General features: G+C 38.3%; 1 protein-coding gene across 5 annotated transcripts in view; it reads right to left on the reverse strand.

Annotated features, from left to right (window-relative positions):
• Window positions 1-202: 202 nt before the first annotated feature.
• ASAP1 (ArfGAP with SH3 domain, ankyrin repeat and PH domain 1) overlaps window positions 203-24,873 on the reverse strand; it is a 142,053-nt gene continuing 117,382 nt past the window's right edge. For 3 of the 5 annotated variants that reach the window (XM_030943107.1, XM_030943106.1, XM_030943108.1), the window contains 6 exons: window positions 16,506-16,667; window positions 13,597-13,663; window positions 11,522-11,580; window positions 8,643-9,145; window positions 4,782-4,904; window positions 203-2,861 (listed from right to left, as the gene is read on the reverse strand). In XM_030943107.1, the coding sequence (XP_030798967.1) occupies window positions 2,787-2,861; window positions 4,782-4,904; window positions 8,643-9,145; window positions 11,522-11,580; window positions 13,597-13,663; window positions 16,506-16,667 (989 nt within the window). In that variant the 3' untranslated portion in view covers window positions 203-2,786. The remainder of the gene's footprint in view (window positions 2,862-4,781; window positions 4,905-8,642; window positions 9,146-11,521; window positions 11,581-13,596; window positions 13,664-16,505; window positions 16,668-24,873) is intronic. The other 2 variants (XM_030943110.1, XM_030943109.1) reach the window with 1 other exon arrangement.

A 24,873-nucleotide genomic window follows, 5' to 3' on the forward strand; every position in this document is an offset into this window, starting at 1 on the left:
CTTTAGTAAGTGAAGTTTTCCAGATAAAGGCAATTGCATCCATATTTAACAGCTGTTAAAGAGATACACATTTAATTGCATTATATAAGGAGAGCTTTATATTAAAGAGAAAACATTTCAAATGTCTTAGTTCTACCTGTTTGGAATCCAGACTTTCTCCCTAGAAGATATTCCAGTTGACAAAAAGGGCCTTGTTCAGATATCTGGGATCAACTGAATACATTTATTTAAAAGCAATTTTAAATATTAAAAAAGTAGAAATTAACACATACAGTACTCAAAAACTGTCACATTAAATACATGTGAATAGACATGTGTACTGATGTTTTACCTTAACATTCAATGAGAAGTCAAGATTTTAACTAGTGGCATGACCAGATCTGATTTCTGTACACGTTGATGTACTATGTAATAAAAAAATAAATAGCAACTGTTGTTCAACAGTAAATAAGACATCATCTGCAGAGCAAACTTCCCCCTCTGGGGGCACCTTCCCCTGCCCCTCCCCCCAACCCTTTATCAGCTAATTTTCCATAAAGATTTAGACTTTCCAAATACTATGTCATATACAAAATTGCAGACAGTGGCTCATTGAGTTCAAATATAATACTGTACTTAAACTCAATCAATATCATACATTTTCAGATTTCTTATGACCCACAATAAGCCAGAATAAACAGAACTATTGTTCCTTATGGAACTAATTTAATTTTATAAAATGCATATGTATACTATTTTAAAGAGCGTAGAAAAGAATAGACATTTGACTCTACATAATTTTACATGCCTAGGTTTTCTTTATATGATTTGCATTTATCAGTTTATTTCAAGATCACTTAAAAATACAATTGACCACAAAAGTGAATAGGTTTTGTTCTTTAATGCAACTTAAAACATTGTAGTAATGGATAAAATGGAATGCTAAATAAATGCTAAACCTGACTTCCTTTCCATAAAAACAGAATAAAGTCTGAAATACTGGAGCTGGTAATACTGAAGATTAGATGCCAGCAGGCTCTCTCACTCATTGCATATTTTTTTTTGGAATTAATTTTTTAAAATAAATGATAAAACCATTAATAGTTGATAAATATTTTGCATTTTTTTTCATGTGGGATTTAGACAGATATTTGTTTCTAAATTAACCACAAACAGAATTAAATATTCACTGACTACAGTCTTGTAAAACTGTATTAGAAATGAAAGTCCTAAGAAAGTCTGAGATATGCTTTTATGAAATGAAAATCTTTCCATGCAGCCAAGACAATCTGCTTTGAAATAGCAGCACTAGGTACTGAAGCCAAAATAACATTTAAAGCAAGTAATACAAAACTACATATGAAAGTCATGGAACCCGCTACAGACAAACCATGGGAAAAACACAACCGCATGATGTTTCAAAAGATTAAAATTATGTTGAAAGTGACACAGGAAATTAAAGTTTCCAGTAATACATTAAAGTGTTTTCTGGCAATGCAACTTTATACCAACTTTCAAGAAACCTCAGGTCAAATGCAGCCTTCCAAAGATTTTCTTAGAAATTAGTCTTGTGACCGTGTGTCTGTTACTTCATGCTTTGGGTTACGACCATTACATGTTACAGCCTGGTGAACTCCATGAAAACCAGCCTTATCCTTGTGAGATCAGTCATTACCAGCCTGATCAAATGCACGAGAGGTCATCTTAGCTTCCACTTTTTAGAGCATTAAAAATAATTTAAATTTATCTTTATATCACCACTTAAAAAAATTATTTTAGGTAACTAACTTTTAGCAAGGTTGAAGACAGAGGAAAAAAATCCACAAAATCATTTTTCAAAGAGCCAATTTAGCAATAAACAAATACTGTTGCAAGCTCACATTAATCTGAATAGCAATTAAGTTAAAATGTTCTTTTCCTCAAATGTAGCTATATGACTACAGTACTACTTTTGTACAAAGGCAGGTTTCAAGTAAGCGTCTAAATGCATGCACAATGTCAACAGTTAACATTTGCTAGAAGTCCTTGGTTACTAAGAATTCAGTGAAAGAAACCAGCAAATTTCACACATATCTACTAAAGAACAATATGACTAACTTTCATTAAAGTAAGTTTTCAAATGAAATAAATTTGTAACTTTTTATAGTGAGGTAATATCACAGGGGAACTGCAATCACAGTTTGGCATAGGTCCACATAATATAAACATGAAATGCAGTATGCACACTGTAAAACATTATTGTTATCTGTAAAGTCAGTGAATATTTGTCTTCATAATTACACTTAACTGAGCACTATATTAAATAAATATCGAAGTGGGTTTCATAGCTGTAAACTGCATACACTTATGAACTGCAGACTGATCTTTAAATTGTCCAAAACCATTCACTCATTCTAACTTTCTGCTAATTGTATATTGAGAATACCAGGTTATTAGGAACAGTCATTTCTGTACAGTTATGTGGGTGACAGAGACCACCTATGTTGGAAAGCTGGCAGTCCACACGTGGGACAGCACGGACAGAGATGGAAGTGCTAAATGCCCAGGATGGCTTCAACAAACCCAATAAGGCGTGCCAGGTTCCAAGGCTACCATAATACTGGCAAAGGCAGAATAACACAGTATATTTACAATACATATAATTCAACCTCATGAGGTGAAACTTAAATGAATTCTTAATTTGTAACAGCAGCTATATATACAATTGTGCACAGGATTACAGGGAGGCAGCAGCGTTCGCTTTTGCTAAAAAGCCCGTCTTGCATGAAGAATGTGCAATGCTCAAGTTTAGGATTTGTTTGTTTTGACTAGTCTGACAGAATGTGCACAAAGGACACTGGAAAGACCCCTTTCCTCTCTGGCTGTCCTTCGATGTGGCCAATCTGCAACACAGGAGAAGAAGGTACAGATTTACATATACATATAGATGTACATTGTACACACAGAGTTCACAGGCTGCATTCATTCAAAAGCAGCAGAACTGCTTCACAGCCTCTACCACCTCTTGGACAGTCTGAAGCAGACATTAGTTAACATTTGAATTTGTGTAAAGGAACAAAATGAAATTGCACAAGCATATTATAAATAAAAGAAATGAAGCCAATTAAATCTAAAGAGAACACAACTCAATTTTTTTTAGGAAACTTACATACATCACTGGATTTCAAGAATTTCATCAAAACAGAAGCCTGAGTTTCTTCTGTCTGATAGATAGATTTTCAGTAACATCTCTGCAAACCACTTAGTTAAGTGAATAAATCCTGAACATCTCACTGAAGGGAATTGTCTGCTATATTTGTGAAGTTACTTATGATAATCTGCATGTTTCTCTTAAGGTGATAAAAGCCCAGCTGTGTTCTCATTGAATTAGTATGATACCTAGTGATTCAGGTTCATACTAGTGTTTACAACAAATCACAGTGTTGTCTGATTAAGCATCTTTCAGCTACAGCCACCTACATCTTTTGCATAATGATTATTTATAAAGAAATAGCTAATAAACTTGTTCAAAGACATTAAAAATAATGGAATATTTTATATGAACTTTCCATGTTTAAAATACATAATTATAAACAACTGTTGAATAGCACTGGAACAGCAGCCCTGACTGACCACATAATCCTCTTCTCACCCTGCTACAATGCTGCTCACTGCTTTCAGTATAATGGTGTACCTTCCTTCCTCTTCCACAAGCTTACAAAATGGGAAGGGGAAACATACAGGGCTGGCCATTTCCTCTTGGAGAGCCAAAGTTTTGAAGCATATGAGTCAACAGGCCTTTTTCCCTTCTCAGAAACACTCAGAGTGGGGTGCTTCATGGAACTTGCTGGGCATGTCCCCAAGGGGCTTAAAAAGCACTTCACAAAACAGATCCAGCAGGGAATGCAGCAGTAATCAGGGACTAGGTGATATGGGCAACACAGACACTTGTCACTGGGCACTGCTGTTTTGATATCAGCTTTTCAGTTGAAAATCTTCCACACTTAAATAATGAGTGAGAGGAAAATGTAGCTGGAAACAAAACAGCAAAGGTTGTGCTGCCCTTAGATTAGGATATCACAGGCAGCACTGCAATTAGAATTTGTTTTAGTCAAATGAAATCTGTCTCATTATCCCCAGTAATAATTCTTTGGCAGGGAAATATGATGTAGCAGGGCTTTAGGGACATGAGCTGGATTGTCAAGAAAGGCTGGAGCCTTCACATGGGGTTGAGAAAAGCCTGGTGTTAGCACTTGAACAATATACAGTCCATAATAGGGGGAGTATGGTATGAAACAGGGACATGAGAGGGAAGAAGAGAAACAAAATGTTATCTGCCTCTCATTTAAGAAGAAAACCACCAGCTTATAGCATCAATTGCAAACTATTCTTTAGATTTCCAGCAACCCCTGTAGGTATAACTTAACATTTTGGGTGAATTGAAGATAGTTACACATCTCATTTTCATGGAGGGTATAAGATTGTTACATGGAGTAAGAATCACCATTTCTTCCCTTAATAAAAGGCTGTGTGAATTACAGAGAGGGACTTGTGTAAATATGTGCTGTATGAGCCAGCAATAAAGTTAAACCTAGTGGGGCTGACTCTCCCTCCCAGATAAAAGGGGTTTTCTCTAATGGAAGTTTAAGGACTGGCTGTTAGCTCAGGCAAAAAGAAACCAAACAAAAATCAAAGGAAAACAAAACCAAAACCCACCACTTACAAACAAAAATGAAAATAAATCCTCCACATTTGGAGAAAGAGGCTTTCCTACAAAAGTCATAAAGAAGTTATGTGGAACTGTAAAAGGGAAAGATACATACCCACCACTCTTGGTCCTCTTCACCAGTTACAATAATTACTTCTCCTTCAACAAATGTGAGTTCATCATCATTATCTGCCTGACAGTCATAAATGGTCTTCACTCGCCTAACTTTGCTTTTCCCCTAAAAACAGAATGAAGTTTGCCATGAAGGACATGGGAAATAGAGCAAAAAATACGATATGATTTTTGCCTTTTAGTTGTGTTTTGTTTTACAAGAAAGTGAAGACTATCAACTACTTTCCCTGCAACTGGGAATATAGAAATCCAAAAACTCCTTCAACAAGGATATTTAAAAAAGAAAATAAAAAGTTACCTATACAGGTGTGGGGTTTTTTCCCTTTAAGATTCAGAACTCCCAGCAGAACATCATGTGTGGTGCTTAATATGTGGCGCTTAAGAGGGCTTAATAACCTCTGTTTTCTCTGGTGAAGAAAATTTAAATAATATCTTTACATTGTTCTAGTCTGCAAACACCCTCTTTCTCCTTTAATACATAATTCCTCAATAAACCTACCATGAAGAGAAAATTAAATCCAGTCTCCTCTAAATGTTCCAAGAGAGGTAAGGACTGAGGAAAATGCTGCATTGGAATCCCAGTATTCCTTACAGTTTTGGTTTTGGATCTAGTGCAAAAATACAGGATTCTTTGGTTTTAAATCTGCTTACAGGACTGGAAAATTTTTTTTTAGAGATTTTTCCATCCAAATGTTAGCAATTACTTACTAAAATTACCTTAATGTCAGATGGCAGTACTATTTTCTGATGATAATTCACACTAGATATTCTCACAGCTCTACCATTCTGAGTCCAAGTATTTTCTAGGTCATACTTTGCTGCATACTGCTAATTCATATGAAAAAAGCCTCAGCCATGGACTCCTCCCCAAACATATGTTTCTTATGGCAGAGAAGATGACTTAAATTATTTCCAAATAGAGTAAGTAAGCTATGTTCACAGCAAAACACTCTTGCTACTTTATATTCCTGTATTTTCATACCCACACCTCTTCAAAACCTACAGTTACTTCTTTTAACAGAAGTAATCAGATTACAAGAATGCAAAAACCTAAGAGGAGCAGAAGGAGATGAGAAGCAGAAGGGCTATGAAGGGAAAAGTCAGCAGGTTTAGAAGAATTTGAGCCAAAACTAACTTCACAGAGGAAATTTCCTAAGGAGTCTTCTCTTTGCTGTTACCTACCCACTTGAAATTCCTCCATGTTTTGGCAAAAAAAAAATCTCTGCAGCTCAACAGCAGAACAGACACACTGAAAAAAGCACTCACATTAAACCCAAGGTACAGAAAAATAATAATTACAGGGGGATTTAAGGGAGAAAGCAGTTAAAACAACATAAAACTAAAAAAAAACCCATACCCAAGACAAATGAAGAGAAATACCTGAAGATCATATGAGATCAAGGGTTTTTTCTACAGCAAAGGTTTGCTGCAGTGAGAAGTCACTTCAAAGAATGCTCTCTCTTTTCTTAAAAATATGTTAATATAATTTAAACAAAATCTCATCTAGCACTAGGGACTGGAATTCAATAGGAATGGGTGCTTGGGGACAGTCCCAGCTTTCAACTCCAGAGAACCTTTACAAGCCAAGAGCGTTCCCTCCCAATCAATCCTCCAGCGATGAAAGGAAGCAACTACTTCTGCAAGGTAGAAATTGTCTTGTTCAATAAAAAGAATAAAGACATTCACATTCCTCTAAACTTAGAAAACTGTATGAAACTCAGCTTGTAAAAGCACATGTGAAATGACGGTAATTACTCTGGTTCCATCAGATTTTAACATCTTATTCCTTTCACGGAGAGCAGCAAAAAGAAGCATTCAAGCTCAAGGCCTATTTAATCATGGGAAGGTATAAAAAAGGATGGATATGTAGAGAGCACATATGTTCCAGAACATATTTTTTTCATGTTCCAGAACAGCTTGTGGCATTGCTGTGTAAAGAAATGGAAACAATTCCAGGAAATGTAATCTGCGACTAAAAAACAAATACCCACCACCGACTGATTCCCTGTACCCAACAAGTGCTTATTAACAAGAGATTTTGTGCTTAAAACTGAACAGCAATGAGATGCTGTGATCATTAATAATCCAACCATGCTCTTATTTACATTCAACACCTTTTTTTTTTTTTAATGAGTATTTTGTCTCCTTTATAGAAACCACCACACACACAAAAGAACGCTCAAGTGCTCAGCATGCTTTCAGGGGCACTCAGTGAAAGTTTTGTTTCTCTAAAAATATCCTTTCAAACCTTTATAAATTATCAGCATTGTAATTTTTAAATTATATTTCTGGACAATTAATTTTCTAAAACTATCAATAAAAAAACCCCCTATGCTTCTCTGTTTAGTGGCTAAATAGTCAAGGCCAAGAGAGAGCTGCCCACAAGCACCGTGGCTGCTGGCGTGGGTCTCACTGCTCACTGGGATGAAGCACTTCACCAGCCAGAGGATGAGAATGGAGGCAAGATACATTTCAGAGGAATTCTTGCATATTATCACTCCAGCAAAAAAGTTTGCACTGAACACAAAGGGATAGAAGTGTGCATGCAAAGATGCGCAAAAACCTGGTGAGATATATATATATTGGGAAGATATAGAATATCTTCCATGACTGCACAACAGTGGAATTATTTAATTTACTGCACCTATGAAAATAGCTGAGTTTAGAGAACAAAGAACCTTTCCTCAGATTTTTTTCTGTATACAGTAGGGTGGCAGTTTAAAAAAAGCCAAAAGTAATCAAACTAAACAGGTAATCCATTATTTGCTTTCTTTTTTTCTTTGATAAAGTGACAAGTACCTGAGAATGGCCAGCATCATTTGCCTGCTTATATTTAAAAGTACATAAGTAAACAAACATTTTTTGATCTGATCCCTGTAATATTTAAATTCCAGAATACTCAGGAAGCCCAAGCAACAACTCTGTTGTGCTCAGTTCAGACAGGAGCTTACAGGCAAGTCCATGCCAGAAGCCAAGCAGAATGACGGTTCCACAGGGCTCTTCCTCACACAAGCACAAGGCAGAAACTTATCCTCTGCTTTCACTGTTTCACTGGGATGAAGTCTTATTTCCGTTTTACATAAGTGTTTTGCATAGCCAATTTGGCAAACAAAGCCATCTCCCTTTTGATGTATCCTTCATAATGAAAATCTTAAGAGAGCTCTGTAGTTTCATAGTTATCTCAATCTACACAGGCATTAAGAATCCTCTGTTGGAAATTGTACTGGTTAGAAAGATGAACAGCAAGATAAATTGGGGGGTGGAATCAAGTTAAAGTTCCAGATCTACTACTACACACCATGAAGCAATGTCAATTTTGCCACTTCATCAATACATCCTGAACTTACACCTCAACCATTATCAACATTAAATACTCAGAACAGGGACATTTACTATTTTGTCACAATTGACTTTACTTTTAATTTTGCATTTACTGACAACAAGTGCTAACATCCCTTCTTAAAGCTTACTAAGTCAAATATATAAACATTCTACCAATCTAAGGAACACAGACCCGTGAGCAAAGGCAACAGAGAAAACAATCAATTCATTCAGAGTTTTGATTGGCATAGATATAATAAATACATAAATCCCAACAAATCTAAATACACTGTCATGCTCCCAAGGTTATTGTTTTATGTTGCAAGCATTTGTTTGAGCATGCAGGAGGCCTTGAAAACCCCCATCACTTGCTGAAGCTGCTTTGGGGCACAAAAAGAGCCCCTCATTCCCCACCCCAGAGCTTTTTGTTGCCTTGAGTGCACAGCTCAAGGGTGCACAGAAAGTCCTACAGTTACTTCAAAGCCTTCCATGGATACTCCCAAGGAGCTGGAGTAATACCTACCATATTTATCTTCCTGGGGAGTGGCACAGGGGTTTCTGGCAGGGTGTGTGTTATGTCATTAGACTCTTCAGATGCTTGCCTTTGGACGGTATCTCTAGATTGTACGTTTGGAGAAAGATCTATGGAGTGAGATTTTTGATTTGCCTCTGAGGGCTGAGCCTTCGGTGCTGCTTCCCCACCTTGAGTTTTAGCCAACAGCTCTCCTAGCTGAGGTTTTGGAGGAAGGTCCTTCACTTGTGGCTTTGGAGGTAAGTCTCCAAGCTGTGGTTTTGGTGGCAAGTCTCCTAGCTGAGGCTTTGGGGGTAGTTCTCCAGGCTTTGGGGGTAAATCTCCCACTTGAGGTTTCTGAGTTAATTCCAGAGGCAGAGGCTTTGGGGGCAGGTCTCCAGGCTGTGGTTTCTGTGGTATATCGATGGACAGTGAGGGCTTCTGAAACATTTCCATGTGCTGATGGGATTTATCTATTGAAAGATGATGACTGGTTTCTATTTTTCTTAGTGCCACTGAAAAAAAAAAGCAAAACAGTGCTTTTCACAATCTTAGTATTTTAATAATAAAGAAGTTAGGCATATATCAGAACAGCAATTGTGGCAATGACCACATGGTCACTGAGCCTCAAAACTGCCCATAAGTTTTCCTAGTCTATGACAAAAGCAGGATAATACAACTTCACATAACCCTTGTTCTCTGAGGTCTCATTTAATTGCTCCTCCTGGAGGTCAGCCGTGCTTATTCCACCAGCTATTTATTAGATGTCAATTCATAGATTATTTACTTCAAATGAAATAAAGTGAATCACTTTTTGGAACTAAATCAAAAAGTATGAAATATAATAAAAGACTTTGTAAAACCACCTATAGACCAATTAACATGACTGTAACAAAATTTATTTTTAATGATAATTACTCACATATACAGTTCAATTCCATACAAAAAAACACCTGACTCTCAGGATTACTACCTGTAAAATCTCTCAGAAGAGAGAATGAGCACATATATCTACCTATGCAGTGTATAGAACACACTGTACTATAGACATTCACACTAAAACTAAGAAAAAATGAATTATTGTATATATTTACAATTTAGTAAAGATGAAGGTTTTAAAATGTGCATTTTGCAGATTTGATGGAAGGAAATTGAAACTAGACTTTCAAATAGTTATTTTTGTCAGTGTCATCTATTGATTTTACTGCTAAGCTCCCTAAGAAAACTCAACTGAAATCTACCTCAAAAAACAAAACCATTAGTACACACAAAAAATCCCCAACCCAAAACCTCCTAAATCAAACAGCCCTAATTTTAAAACAGATGAAGGGGAACAAGAGAGAAAAAAATTACAACCTGTGATGAAAGCAACACATTTTAACTAGAAGGAACAATTTCCTATTGCATTCAGCACTGCTTTAGTATCATATTCTACCAGCCAAAAAAGTGCCCTCACTCCCTTTGGATATCACCCACTTCAATAACACTTTAACAATATATATATTTATGGGTACTCATACCGCAAAAAAAAAAAGCCCTAAAAATCCCCAAAAAACCAAACCAATAAACAACCAAAACAAACCAATTAAAAAACCCCACCAACCATACCTTGCCACCAAAAAAAAGCCAAAAAAAACCCCTCACCAACAAAACACCCCAAACCAAACCCATTTGCATAGCTTCCATGAAAGAAACGGTATAATTACTATCAGATGTCTCATTTAAAAAAAAAGTCTGTGTTGATCCCTGTCTATGGCTGTGCCCTTGGCTTACCTCACAGCAAATGTACACACACTGGTCTTCCACATGGGTTTGAGATTTAAGTAGATGATAAGAAAAACCCTGACAGCAGCCCTGATCAAAGTGCTTTGATTTAGCCCTTCTTAAATTTTCATCTAAATCATTTTAAATCAAGGAAGTGTTGACTTCCTTCACAGTGCCACCCTAGTACATCATTGGTGTCTCTTTCAAAAGACAACATGTCAGAATAATTGTAATTTAACAAAGTTAAAACTTAACATTTGCTTTTTCTGTTACAAAATTCTTTGTACTCTAAATTTCAGACATCTGGCTTCAGAATTTTGGACAAGCAGCATTTCTTGATCTTCAGGCTCTATTGTGATCATCCACTCAGACAGATATAATGTATTTTTGATGGATTCTGCATTCAGACAGAATATTCTGAAGTAGGTCTACTTTCTACTTTATAGTCAACTGCTGCCACAACTCAAAAAAAAACCAAAAAAACCCAAACAAACCATCAGTGTGAGTTTAAAGAGACTAGGAAAGAACATTTTTAAAAGAAAGGTGCTCCCTGGGATGATGGTCTCAGCAAGCTTGTCACTGATCTATAAATGAGAATGTAACAGCAGCTGATTCTGTCCCAAGTAATTGCACTGACAACAACCCTGATTGCCAGAACATGGCATAGATACAGTCCGCTCCAAGCTATCAAGAAATGGGACTTGGAGATAATAGTTAAAAAAACAAAACTACCAGTGAGAATGGTCTAGGATAGCAACAGAAGTCCAGAGAAGTTATCCATGGAGATACTGAAAATGTTACTGGACATGGCCTTGAGCAACCTGCTCTTATGGCAGAAAGCTGGCCCTGCTCCGAGTGCTGGACTGGACCACAAGAACTCCTGAGGGCTCTTCCAGCTTCAATTAGCTCATGATTTATTTCTTTCCTCTCTAGGTGTATTTTTTTTCAGTTTAATAAAAGCCTTTCCCATCTTCCAAAATCCTTTCAGTTTTGTGAAGTTTTCATGGTTTGTGGTACTTTAGAAATAAAATTTCTGCTGAAAAGATCCATATATTTCAAACAAGTACCTACTTTCACCCACATTTTAAAAATTCCATTATGAGAATAGCCGCAAATAAATTTCTTACCTTTCTGAGGTAGTTTGGGAAGAACTCTAGGGCCAAGTGCAGTCTTTGCAGTCCCAGTGCTAAATCAACAGATGTGAATTATTAGTGCTTACAACTATTATAAAATATACTTATTTCTTATTTTCCCCCTTTACACATCCATAAATAAAAACTCCCCCAAAAAATCCACATTTATTTTGCCCCTTTTGTATAATCACTTGGTCTGTGGATAAATCCCAAATCTCAAAGCATTGTTTTGAATTAATTGGGGTTTTTTTCAGAGAAAAAGACATACAAACCCTACCCAGCTTCAATTCTATGGGGCAGATATACTCTATGAACTATGGTATATGCAAAATGTACTCTGAAAATGGGTGAAGCTGAAAAACCAACTCTGTGGGCAGATCCTGAACCTTAAGAAAAATTGTTCTTAAAAATAATTATACTGAAACATACAAAACAATCTGTGCTTCATGTCAGTGAAGCTTTCCAGGCCTAAGCCTATGCCTTGTAGCCTCCTGCACATGTGTGGTATTGTATCACACACACTCTCAGCTGCAGGAGGAGACAAAGTCTCTGCTACTCCCAGGAAATACTGATGATTGTGGGAAAACAACATGCTTTACTCTATCAACCTGGTTTACACATATGTTAGCTATTCCCATCAAAGTTTTTCCTTTAAAACCACACCTAAAGTCACTTTTATAGAAAAGGAACGTGGAAGAGAAGAAAAAGTAAGTTGATTTAAGGATAAAAATCAAACAATACATAAAAACCAGTATCAGTTCAAAATAATGATTCAAAAAACAAGAAAAAAAGAAAAATGAATGAGAAAGCTGCCAATGTATGTTCAACAGAAGAGACACTCTTCTGCATCAACTGCCTTAATTCTGGTATTGCTTGTCTCTGCAGCCAACATTTCAAAACGAGCACGATGAAACACTTTTAATTTTTTAAAATAGCAAAAATACATCATGACATGTAACTGAAAGAACAGCCAAGCTCAATCTTGATTCAATAAATCACAGAATCATAGAATATCCTGAATTGGAAAGGGCCCACAAAGATCCCAGAGCCCACCTCCTACCTCAGCCTCTCTCTAATGCCATGGAGTACAAGGAGCACACTTTTACCCTTGTCTGACAAGAATCTAGGATGGGCCCAGCTCTCTGTGCTGGCAACACCATCACTTTCCCCCTGAATGCCCAGCGCCAGCTGCATGGATTCAGCAAACATGGGAAGCAGCTGTGCTACCACCAACGGGTCCCCTCCCTGTCCTGGCACGGCAGATCAGTCTGGGGGTGTCCAGAAACTTTTCCTACACATCTGCTGTGTCCTGTCTGAGGTTACACATCCATCCCCAGCCACAGCCCATCCCACACACTGGTGGTCATGCAAGGCTGTGTGCCTGAGGCAGGTGCTTTTTGGAATTATCATGCTCTGAACCTCAGGACTTTGGAATCACAGCACAGCTAGAGAATAGCAAACCCTAAGTGACAGCAATGTATGGCTGTCCTTACTGCTCCAGCTATTGAAAAAGACACTTGTAATGGACAGAGCTGATGAACTATGAGCTAAAAGCAGTTTGTGTTACTGCAGACTGTGTGGCAGCACAGGGGCCTGACAGAGTGGAAAACAGCTAAACTGGAAGACTGAGATGAACTCTCTCTCTTACAGAGCCATCTTCGATGGCAGCCTGTACCCAGAGTGACACTGCTGCTCCAGGCAGGACACCTCACACTGAAGCAGATAAAATGAAATGCCAGGAGACATGAAAATAAAACTTTTGTCCTGCTGGACTGTGGTCTGAGGCAGCATTCCCCAGCTGGGAGAGCACTTCTGTAGGAGCAGCAGAGAGATCTGGGCACAGGGCGTTCTGTCCATCCTGCTCAAAGGATGGATTGTGCACGGACAGCGAGGAACAGTGTAGGAGGCTCGGGGCAGCCAAAGTATTTGTATGCTAGCAGGGCATGCAGGAAACTAATAAGAAACATAGCTGGGATTCTATTTCCTATGAAAGGCTTTTCTTTTCTAATTTACAAATTAGTTATATTTATTTAAATTTTCATCTTTGCCTTCATATATGCAGATTTTACCTTGACTGCTGAGACATCCCCTCAAACTTGTTTGCAGCCTTAGTTGAAGGTGGGCCCAAATCATTACCTGAGGTGAAAAAAAGGACAATTAAAAAAAAAATCATTAGGATAACTGAAATATAATCAGCAGAGGGTGCAATTTAAAGCAAAACATGTATTCCTCTATGCATGTTCTATACAACATATCTAAAAGATAATCTATAAATTTATTCTTTATTAATAATTTTGTAGCTGAAAAAGCAGGAGGGACCAAAATAATCCAAGATGACCTTTCATATAACACATTTTAAAACGACTCACTAGTAGCTCTCATCTCCTGGCAAGGGAAGATTGAATGACATTGCTGTAGGGCATTTGTTTTGAAATAGTGTTTTCATTTTCTCTGCATAGAAGGAGATACAGCAGGAGATACATCAGATACATTTTTCACTGATGTTTACATTTTGCACTGTGAAGCACATCTTTTTAAGTCACCATGAATGTGATTTTATTCACAAAACATTGAATTTCTAAGGATTTGTATTTTATACTATGCAAAGAACAGCCTTTACTGATTTAGCGACTAAGTTTTGTATGTTCCCATAATCTGCATTTTAGCCATTGGTAAAGAGAAGATCCTGGGTATACAGAATTCTGTCAAAAGGCAGCAAAATCCAAACCCAAGCACTCTGGACTCCTCCAGCAGAAAGCTTCTCTTCATTAGCAATCACTATTTTCAAGGTATAATGACACCAACCCTTGGCTTAGTGCCTTTTCATCCCCTTTGCCTCTCCTTTTACAGCACATCAATCTCAGAACCAGCTTCAACAACCATTAGTAAATTTTGTCATTGAAATAGATGCAAAGTGACATTTAACGATCCAAGAACACAAAATACTTCTCATTCAAAAGAATGACACATTTTTCTAAATACCGTTCTTGGCACATTGATGTCTAAATGAAACAGCAGAAAAGGCTCATGCTGTGCCTTGCTAAAAATATGTTTGTGCTTAAAAGTGGTGCAAAAAAGGAACTAAGGTAAAACAGCAAACATGTAGATCCTATGGATAAAGGAAGGAAAAATATCTCATGGTTGCTATGGAAATACAAAATAATCCAAATGACATTTTTAGAACATCTTTGAATAGTAACTCAATTTGCTTAGACATAAGCTAAGGATTGCTCTGCTTGAAACTTCAATTAATGCACAAATTAAAAGACAAATGCTGAAATTCCACATAGCAAGAAATATATCAACAGAGAAGAAAGATTCTGAAAGGAAAAGCAGTGAACATCTGACAATATCCTTAAGCAAAAAACCACAAAGGCAGATAGAAGAAACTCCCTCTTTTATAAACACAAAATTTCATACTTGCTTAAAAATCCAAATGGACTTTGAAACAAGCTTTTGTACAGATTTCAGCTAAGAAAAATGGGGACAAGAGGCCCCTCTTCCATCCACTGAGGTTTAGCTTGGCCTGAAAAGCAGTGAAGAGACAGGAAAAGCCATATTCTTCTCTGGCCCTGCTCTGACAAGGTCCTTTATTGCTACAGGCTTCTTCAACTGCACACCTGCACCTTTCCCATATTTTCTTCTTCCTTTATCTGCTGCTTAATGTGTTTAAGGAAAAGTTGACACCTGCTTAGCATCTAATCCTATCACACCTTTCATCCTAGCAGTGCTACATTATACAGTATTCTTGTATATGGTACTTTAGGTGCTGCTTTGGACTTAAATACCTGGGATTTTTTACATATTTAAAGCCCAAGCTCTTAAAAATGTCTGAACTACTTCTGAAAAAGTACAGGGCTGCTGGACTCCACAACATAGGAAACACTTTTTTTCCATATCCCAGACCTCTGAGAAGCAGAGAACTGAAAAGATTCCATTATTTTTATTGAGAAAAAGCCTTTGCTTTTCATTGGACTCTATACTTTTCTTCATGTTGAATCCTAGATTAAATCACACATGAGTACTCCGTGATTTACTAAATTTAACTCGATTTGTTAAGAAAAATGGTGCTTTTAGTCTAGCAATTTTTTTTTTTTATTTTAGGCTAGTAATTGTGTGTTTGTACTAGAATAGAGAGAAGATTCTCTTAAAATACAAGTAATATATGGATGATGCACCTATGTAAGCACTGGATTCCAGTTTAAAAATTTACAGATTCATGGTAATCCTGCCACCAAAACTAAAAATCACAGAAAATTACATGGGCCTGAGATTTATAGCTACCAAGAGAATTTGACTGCATAGAGCAATGTTTATTCAAAAGAGGAAGAATCTGAGTAGTCTGGAAAATAGTTTCCAAAAAGCATCTGTCAGAAAGGTATCCCGGTAAAAATAAAAATTAATGCACTGTTTCTGTGTAACTTCTGCTGGTAGCAGGATGCAAACCTATCAGTCTTTGTGTATGTACAGACAACATCACAAAAAGCAAATACAAACTAAGACAACACATTCCTACCAGCGAGGTGTGAACACTTTACAGGAGAGGAAAGAAGCTCCTGTGGCAGCTGTGACACCTGCACAGACACTGTGGGTGGGCTCTGGAGCCCCAAAGCTGCACCCCTGGTTCCTGAGCTGGGCACAGCAGCAGCAGCAGCAGCAGGAGGGGCAGAGGCAGAGGAGAGCAGTGGCTGAGGGGCTGGGTGGGGGCACAGCCTGGGCAGCTGGGGCACAGACAGGGAGGCACTGGAGGGGACTGGAGGGGCCCCAGGGCAGCGTGGAGGATTTTCAGCCTTCTCAAGTGAGGCTCCCAGCCTGGGAGGCAGTGACAGGAGATGGAACTGCTGATTTATCTGAGCTGACATGACATCAAGCTGCAATCATTGGAAAGCAAGCACCAGGCAAAAAGAAACCAAAGATCATATATCAGCCATCATAAAGGTTTTCCCCTGCCCTTTTGATTTGCATTTTCAAAACTCACCCCAAGGAACTGGGCCCTTATTCTGGGGTCCATGAGGTAGTGGGCTTGGTGGGTCAGAGAGGGTTCTTTTGTGTCCTGGGGGTGGGGGAGGTGGTCTCTTCTTGGAAAGAGTGGAGCTGCCACTAGAGGTTTGAGTGCTTAGAGGGAGGGTTGAAGGTGGGCCTGCAAAATAACAAATAACCTTCTTACAAATACATGTGCATAAACGTCAAAGCAGCACTGAAAAACTCACAGTCAGACCCACAGAGAAGTGCAGCAAAAGACTAAAATAAAAAGACAAGCCATGCCAAAAACACTGTTTAGATTAAACGACACATCCACCACATTTTTAACCATCTCAGCTGTGGGAATATAAGCAACTTGACAATAGAATGACATGTGTACTTATGTTTAAAAAATACAGGATTAATCGTGCCAAGATTTCTAATTTTAGGCATTGTTCAAGAAAAAAAAGCATTATGAAATATTAAAATTAAGTAATATTTAGCACATGGGATTAAAATTTCTGTAAATTTATATCAGAATAAAAGCACATTCTATATGCTCTAATAGGTGGGGAGGTTTTTTTGCCCTCCATACAAATTTCATTAATAAACTGGAAGGCAGGAGGAAAGAAATAAAAATATGCCTACAAATTTTCCTTTCACTTTCAAAATAGGATTTTTAGCTTGAGAAGATTTTCTCTAAGTCTTTTTTCTTTTTTCTGTAGATCAAATAGATCAAACTATGCATTCCAAAAGCAATGCAAATTGTTGTACATGGTATGAATAAAATAAACATCAGAGAAGTCCTTTCTGGGACTGAGATTAGATATTTCATGATTGCATTGCTTGTAAGAGCCTATGCAGTCACCCCTACCCTTAAATACTTTTATTTCCCTCTGATTTAATGCTGGCACAAGTATTATTCAACACAATGCATGTTTTACACAATATGGGAACAGATACAGCTTGAAAGACAAAATAACCCAGTGGGAAGACAAAGAGTTGTTCCTAATCAGCTTCAGCATTGACCTTCACAGAAGTCTCTACCAAGAAGCTCAGGAAGCAGAGCTGGGTGCAGATGGCAGTGAGGGGACGAATGCTGGAGTCAGCGGCCACCACTGCCCAAGAAAGGTCCTGTAACACTTTCTGCAGCAGCTCTGCAGCAGCCCAGAACAGCCCCAGGGGCTTTGTTGTTGGGGTGCTTTTTGTTAGTTTGTGGGTTTGTTGGTTTTGTCTTGTTTTAATCTTACCTACAACTCAGACTTCACTGCAGTCTTCACTTGCAATAAGTCTTCACATCTGACAGCTTTGCCATCAGTCCAGATAAATGCAGAAAATCGACATAAAACTTTAAAAGCAAAGTCTATTTATACCTGAAATTTCCAGTCTGTTGTCAGTCTATTTTTTAGTACTGTAGAACCAACTTGCCTATTTTTGAAAAGCTACCTTATATGAACAGTATTTGAGACAAAACCTTCATTTAGTTACTTGACATATATCTTACCATGCAGCACACAAAACTAGAGCTGTCTTCTTCAAAAACAAAAACATTTATGAATATTGTCTATGGGCAGCCGGGAAATGATCAATACCTGCACTCCTTCCCTAATTATTATATATTATAGAAAATCAGTTAGAAAAAATATTTGTTAAAATTCCTTAGGTGAAGCATTTAACACTGACAGAAGTAACTTCAATGATTCTATAAGCATGAATCTGTTTGTCAGATATTTTCAGCAGGTGACCTCTCTCTTTCTTATAAACAGGAAAGAAAAATTTAATAGAGCTGCCCCTGAAGAGTCAATAATTCAATCTATTCTCTTCCAGATTCAATCCTGGAAGGCCTTCTGCTGTGCAGGAGAATCTCTCAACCACAAGCCCAGCATATATTTTGGGCCTGGTTTAATTAATTGGTTACTTTTGTAAATGAAATTATATATTTTGCAAGTGTTCCTCTCAATTTGCTTCCAAATTCACAAAGCCATTAATTGACAACAAGTCAAATGCCAGTGCATTTAATGATTGTTCCCCAGTTTGCATCCTCACCCTTTCTCAATTTAATTTCTTCCTTGAGCTTAAGTAAGCAAGACAACTTAAACTGTGCATTGAGATGTTTCTGAAAGAAAACCAACTTTTCTCATTCTAAATTTTGATTGATGATGCCTTAAACTCCTGCAAACTACCCATTCTTTCTTTTGGAAATATGAATCAAATTTGATTCGTTATGTAATGGGAATGCATCTAGAAATGGCAAGGGGGCAGGAATAGTCAATATCCGGCGCTAACAGTGAGGTAACTCAAAGCGGTGGCGCTCACAGCCGGGCTGTCCCAGCAGCATCTGTCCCCTGTCCCAGCGCCCCCTGGCGGCGGCGGCGCGCACTGCACCGCGCCCCCCGCACCGCGCCCGCCGCTCACAAACCGCCCAAAACTGGCTCAGAGCGACAAAAAGGGGAGGAAAGGCACTGAAATACCATTGTGCGCTTATTGCAAAAATTCAACTTCAGACATGAAGTTGGTACTTTTAATTGCCAATAAGAGGAAGAAATCTTCTCTACAAAAATAAACTGTAGTAGAATTTTTAAAACCCCTTAAAAGTGAGGTTATGTGGCATGTTTTAGATTTCACATTGATTATACATATCCAGACATTTCTGAGGAGGTGCAAAAAATACCTTCACAGCTTTCAGAAGTTTCCATGGCATACAAAAGTGACAGGGAAAAAGTGTTTAAGGTATTACAAATCATACTTTCAGACTCCTAGCATTTGTTTCTGTACTAAACTCACAGAAGGAATAAATACAAGTGTCATACACTAATGATTACATGGCTGAAATACAAAAATTACTTATGGTCAAATGAAAACAAAATAAAGTAAAACTTCAAAACATCATTTCAGAAAGAGGTATAAAATGACATGCTTTGAATAAAGAAAACAGGGAAATTGCTTGACTCAAAATAATTTTATGGAAATAACTGGTGAAATAATACACAACCTGATGATGTATGAATTGTCTGTATAATTTTTATAAAATACACTGTATCATGGAGTCACTTAGGTTGGGAAAGACCTTTGAGATCATTGAGTCAGACACTGCCAATCCTCCCCTAAACCACACCTCTGTTCCTGTGCCTTTGGGATTCCCTTCTTGAGGAATGTCCTGGATTCCTTTTAGACTGTCTCCCAGGGGACTCTTGTCAGCCAGGCTCCTAACGAGGCCAAAGTCTGTCCCCTGGAGGTGCAAGGTGGCAGCTCTGCTGATGTCACCTAACCCTAACCCTAACCCTCTTACTTGTCCGAGAATTTGTGATTCCCCGTGCCCCAGACAGCCTCCATCACACTCACGTCCTTGTCTTTTCACGCACAGCAGGTGCTCTGCTGGCTCCCTCATCAGCTGAGTGGGAAAGTTCTCTTCCACTCACTCCAGACACATCCCGGACATTCCTGCCCCATGAGAACAAGGGCCAGCAGTTGTGAGACTTCCCCCAGCTGCTTACAGGGCATCTCACCTGCCTCTCCATCCTGGGTAGGTGCTCTCTAACAGATTCCCACCAGCACATCTGCCTGTTGGCCTTTCTCTGGTTCCTTCCACTCAACACTCGACCCTACTGCCACCATCATCCAGCTCAGACACTCAAAACAGTCCCAAACCTACATGGTTACCCCACTGCCTCTCCCTCCTGAAGGGCTCACAGCCATCCATCACAGCACTCCAGTTGTGTGAGCCACCCCAGAGCAATGGCAGCTGCAGCTTTCCTGCTGCACAATGGCTTCCAGCCCCTCCTGTTTGTTGCCTGTGCTGTGTGCAGGGGTGTGGATGCACTTCAGTTGGGATATTGATCCTGACACCCTTTTGGGGGAGAAGCCCTGATTTCTACAAGAGTGTTTGGAGGCATTTCCATGCCTTATGTCTTATGAGCCCAAAGGCCCTCACTGGCAGACAACACTCCCTCAAACACTGGTGTGCTGACCTAGGGTTACCTTGAGCAAGCCTGGTTTTGTCCCTTTCCCCTTTCTAATCTAGTTTAAAGCTCTTTCAATGTGCACTGATAACTCAGGGGCAGGTAGCACTGCTCCCTGCTCAGGCTGGCAGAGTTACACCCCTTCCTGCATGCCATTCCATGCAAATTGCCATCCAAAGGGCCACACCATGCGCTTGCACTGTTTGTGGTGCTCTCCAGGAGTTCCTTCACACATGTCTGGGCTGGGTCCTGTTGCCCCTGGCCCTGCCCATGTCCACTCAGCCGCTGTACTGTCACAGCTGCTGTGGCTCCTGCACCTTTCTCATTGCCCTGGCTAAGGAATCCCTCCTGTGCAGGGACCAGGGCTGCTCACCTCAGCAACTGCACATGTCTGTGTATATCCACACATGTATACACATAAATGTGTGTGTAAAACCAGCAGCTCAAAACAATTCCTGTGTGACATTCTCAATTATACAAGGCTAGACTAGGTATCTTTAAGCAATTATCAGAGCAGTTACTAGATTGAAGGTATTTTGTGATTTTAGCCAGGCAGCAATTGAGCCAGTCATTTCCTCTCCAATAGATGCCTTAATCATGATTTCTCACATAGTACAGAAGTTCACATTTTGTTAAGGACATTTTCCTAACACAAGCAAAAAACCAAAAACCAAAAAGAAAACCCCAAAAAACTTGACCCAGAAGTTTTTCCTTTTGCTTCTGTCGGGCTTTCTTTTCCTCAGTTACTGGGAAGCAAATGCTTACAGTACTAACTGTTATAATGTTTTATCTCTTTTTCATATTACAAAGATCAGGCTTTCATGCGTAAATAGATCAAATAATCTCAAAATTATTGTACTAAGGTAAATAACTGGATAAGATGTGCAATTAGTAGTACATTGCCCTTTAGGGTTTGTGCAGTTAGTATAACAATTCATTCGTGTACTTGTAAAACCATGCAAAGCTGCTGCCACTCAATCAAGAAATGGTGGGTTTAGAGTGTAAAAACTTCACATGAGTAATTTTTTTTTTACCACCTAATGAGACATAGGGGGAAAACACAGAATTCCTGCTAATGGTAGAATAGACACTGCAAAGGAAAGTAACTTAAATTAAAAATAGTATTTTCATTGACAAGTGTTGCTGTCCTTATTTTTAAATTTCTCATGAGTGATTTCTTGCATAGATATTACTAAAAGCTTTTTCAGTTAGTCTTATCTAATATCATGTATTTTCAGCACTGAAAATAAGAGCATAATTAAAGACAAAATGATCATGATCACTCTGAATAAGAACGCTAAGAATATACATCAATTCAACATTATTATTTGAAGTACATTAGATAATTAATGCTTAAAAATGTTTCAGTTTGAAAAGAAAATATAAAAGTTATACTAAAGAATTTTGTGTTTTGGGTTGATTCAGAAATAGAAGAGCCCATGAAACCAGAAGTCATCTGCTAGTCTGCCCTTCCTATTATGGTATTAAAAAATACAAAGTCTTAGTGGAATAAGTAGCATTATTTAATCACAATGTGCAACACATTTATAAGAATATTAAAAAAAAAGTCGCCAAGTATATGCAAGAGAAGTATAGAATCCTGCAAGCATTCATTACCTAAGAAAGGCTGAGGTAATGGAAATGAGAATACATTTGTTCTATAAATTAAGAACTTCAGTTGCAAATGAACAGAGACTGTGTAATGCCTGCTATGCCACAGTGTGATACAATCAGGAAAAAAACAAAACCTAGGCCCAAAGGATTTTTTGATGTGGGATTTCCAGTAGAAACAGTAAATTTTACTGCTGTCCCGACACTTCCAGCCAGCTGTATTTCAGAAATCTGATTTAAACAGCAAAGGTACACAGAAGAGTTAGTGTGATGAAAGGATAGCTTGAACCTCAGGAGAATGAAAATATTCTTCAATCAGATAAGGTAAAATACCCTTGGTTTGTTTAGTGTAACACCCAGACATGGAGACCTGTACGATTTCCATCCTTTTCCAGGACCTTGACATGGCCACCAGCCACAGAAACACCTCCAAAGTCAAATGGCAATGCTCGTACATGCATAAAGTAACTTAAGTGAACCCAAGAAGATTCCTCATCCTGTGTGCAAGGCAGTTAGACAACTTCTAGAAGTTACTAGTAAATTCAAATAAACTGATTTGGTTAGAAATTGAGTCTGATGTAGTGAAGGAGCAGATGATGTGACTGTGTCTGCAGTAACAGTGCCCTGGAACCACAAAGGAAGTGCCTTTGGGCTGAGGTACCTCATGTCAGAGCTGAGACAGGGTAAACTATGCAGCCTTGTAGGTGTTGAGGATCCAAAATAATTTCATGATACAGAATTTATCCCTGATCTCCATGTTCATCTGGGATAAACAGACAGAACCACTAAAATCAATTCGCTTTCAGCTGAAGTGAAGAAAACCAGGATTAGACTGCCTAACACTTCTCCAAAGCTAGTTAGCAACATCACCCCCACACTGGATTGGCAATGAAGGTTGTGCAAAATTTTATTTGGCTATTGAGGCAAGTAATGGAATTACTTAAATAATTTTTGATTTTTTTTGAAAGCTTTTTGTAAAACAATAGGCAGAAGACCTGCTAGATGTCTGGAGCCATAATGCAGGTATAAGTTGAAAAGAGCAATGAAAAAGATGATTTTGAGAATATTACAGGCTAAAGATTTGACTGAGAACAGAAGCAAGCTGACCCTAAATAAGCTTAGATAAACTATTGAAAAAGGCACAGAGTGGTTGGCTCAGGGGCTCAGGTAGCCACTGCACTCCTGCACTTTTCATTCTGTTAGGATTACCTAAATCTATAGCAGAGATAACAGCAAGACGTATCCACAAATGAGACAGTATGGAGAAAAATACATGAATGTTCCAGCATTTTTAGGAATATTTTGAAAAGTTATCAAATGAAAAATCTGGACATGAATTATAATGATGTGTGGAGAAATTTAAAACCTCCCCATATCCCCTCCTCCAACTATTGTACCTATAAAATTAATTTTTAGCTAGCATGTCCACTGAAAACCATAAGCAAGAGTGATGTGCCTTATGTAAATCACTTTAAACTTCCCTCCTCTCCCCCACACAAGTTCAGTGGATGGTTTCCTGATCACTCAGGAACATCACAGAACTCTGCTACCCAGAACTTCACTGGGCAATGAAACAGAGGGCTACAGGGAAGGGGTTTTCTTAAAAATAAAACAAGTTTTGGAAAGACAGTTTCATCTGCATGTCCCAAAGGATGAAAAACTTATGAAACTTAAAAATTGTCTGCCTCCTTCTAAAATGCAGATGCACCTGCTATCCCTTCCCTGAAGGCTCCATGTCCTAGCAGGGCCCATGCTATCTGCCAGGGCCTCACAGCAGCACAGGGACAAAGATCAGATTGTTTTCTGACAGAAGGTAAGCATAAATTTAAATAGAGATTCAGTGCTTTTGTTACTCCTGCTGTTTAGGGAGCTTAGTGAAAAAAGTAACACTGTGTTTTCATATAATCTTAAACACAAGATACTCAAATGAACTTTCTAAATAAAAACACACATCTGACAAGTAAGGTTGTGTAAACTTCAGTGTAAGGGATATACTCTATTACTACTCATCCAAAAGAGGAGAAAAAATATACAGGTTTATGTTTTCCTACAGAAAGAAAATTGACTGCTTCAAATTTCAGATGTGTCAACAGTGTCTTATGGAAGTGAAGAGTGTCTGCTTCATTTTCTTTTAAACAATCTGAGAGCTGGAAGAGGGTAGATAACAAGGAGCAGCCCAGTTTAAATGAACCATAAGTGCATCTGAAAATGATGCAACTACAGCAACCTTCCCACACTGATGAATTGTCCTATGCATTTGTCACTTTTTTCCCCAACTTTTAACACAGGCATGTATACCACAGAAGTTTCTAATTTCACAGTATTGTTGAGTGGATATCAACCAAAACTCCATTCCAGCATCACTCAGAGACTGTAGAATTTCAGCATGCTTGAAGCAGAGAAGCATTGTGACTTTAATATAACAGAAGCTCAATTCAATCTCTCTGACTTACCCTGTGAATCTGACATTTTCCACTCTGATGAAGCAGTTAATGTTACATTAGAAGGCAATTTTGTGATATTATAATATCATTTCATTGTGATATACATAAGGATTTCTTTGGATAACCTCTGACATGAAAACACATGAAAGCTCAATGCCTCAATTCTTTCTGACCAGCTTTGGTGTTGTGTTGATTCCTTGTTTAGGAACGGCTAGGAAAATGCCTAACATTTCAGAAACCAAAACACATAGAATGAAATATAAACATAAATATTCCCCTTCCTGGAGAAAAAGACAATTTTCTAGGTAAGTCTGTATGAGAGCTCCACTATATACTGACAAAGAAATAAAGTTCATTAAAATGTGTTAAA

This window comes from Camarhynchus parvulus, chromosome 2, assembly GCF_901933205.1.
Source record: "Camarhynchus parvulus chromosome 2, STF_HiC, whole genome shotgun sequence".
Classification (NCBI taxonomy): Eukaryota; Metazoa; Chordata; class Aves; order Passeriformes; family Thraupidae; genus Camarhynchus; species Camarhynchus parvulus.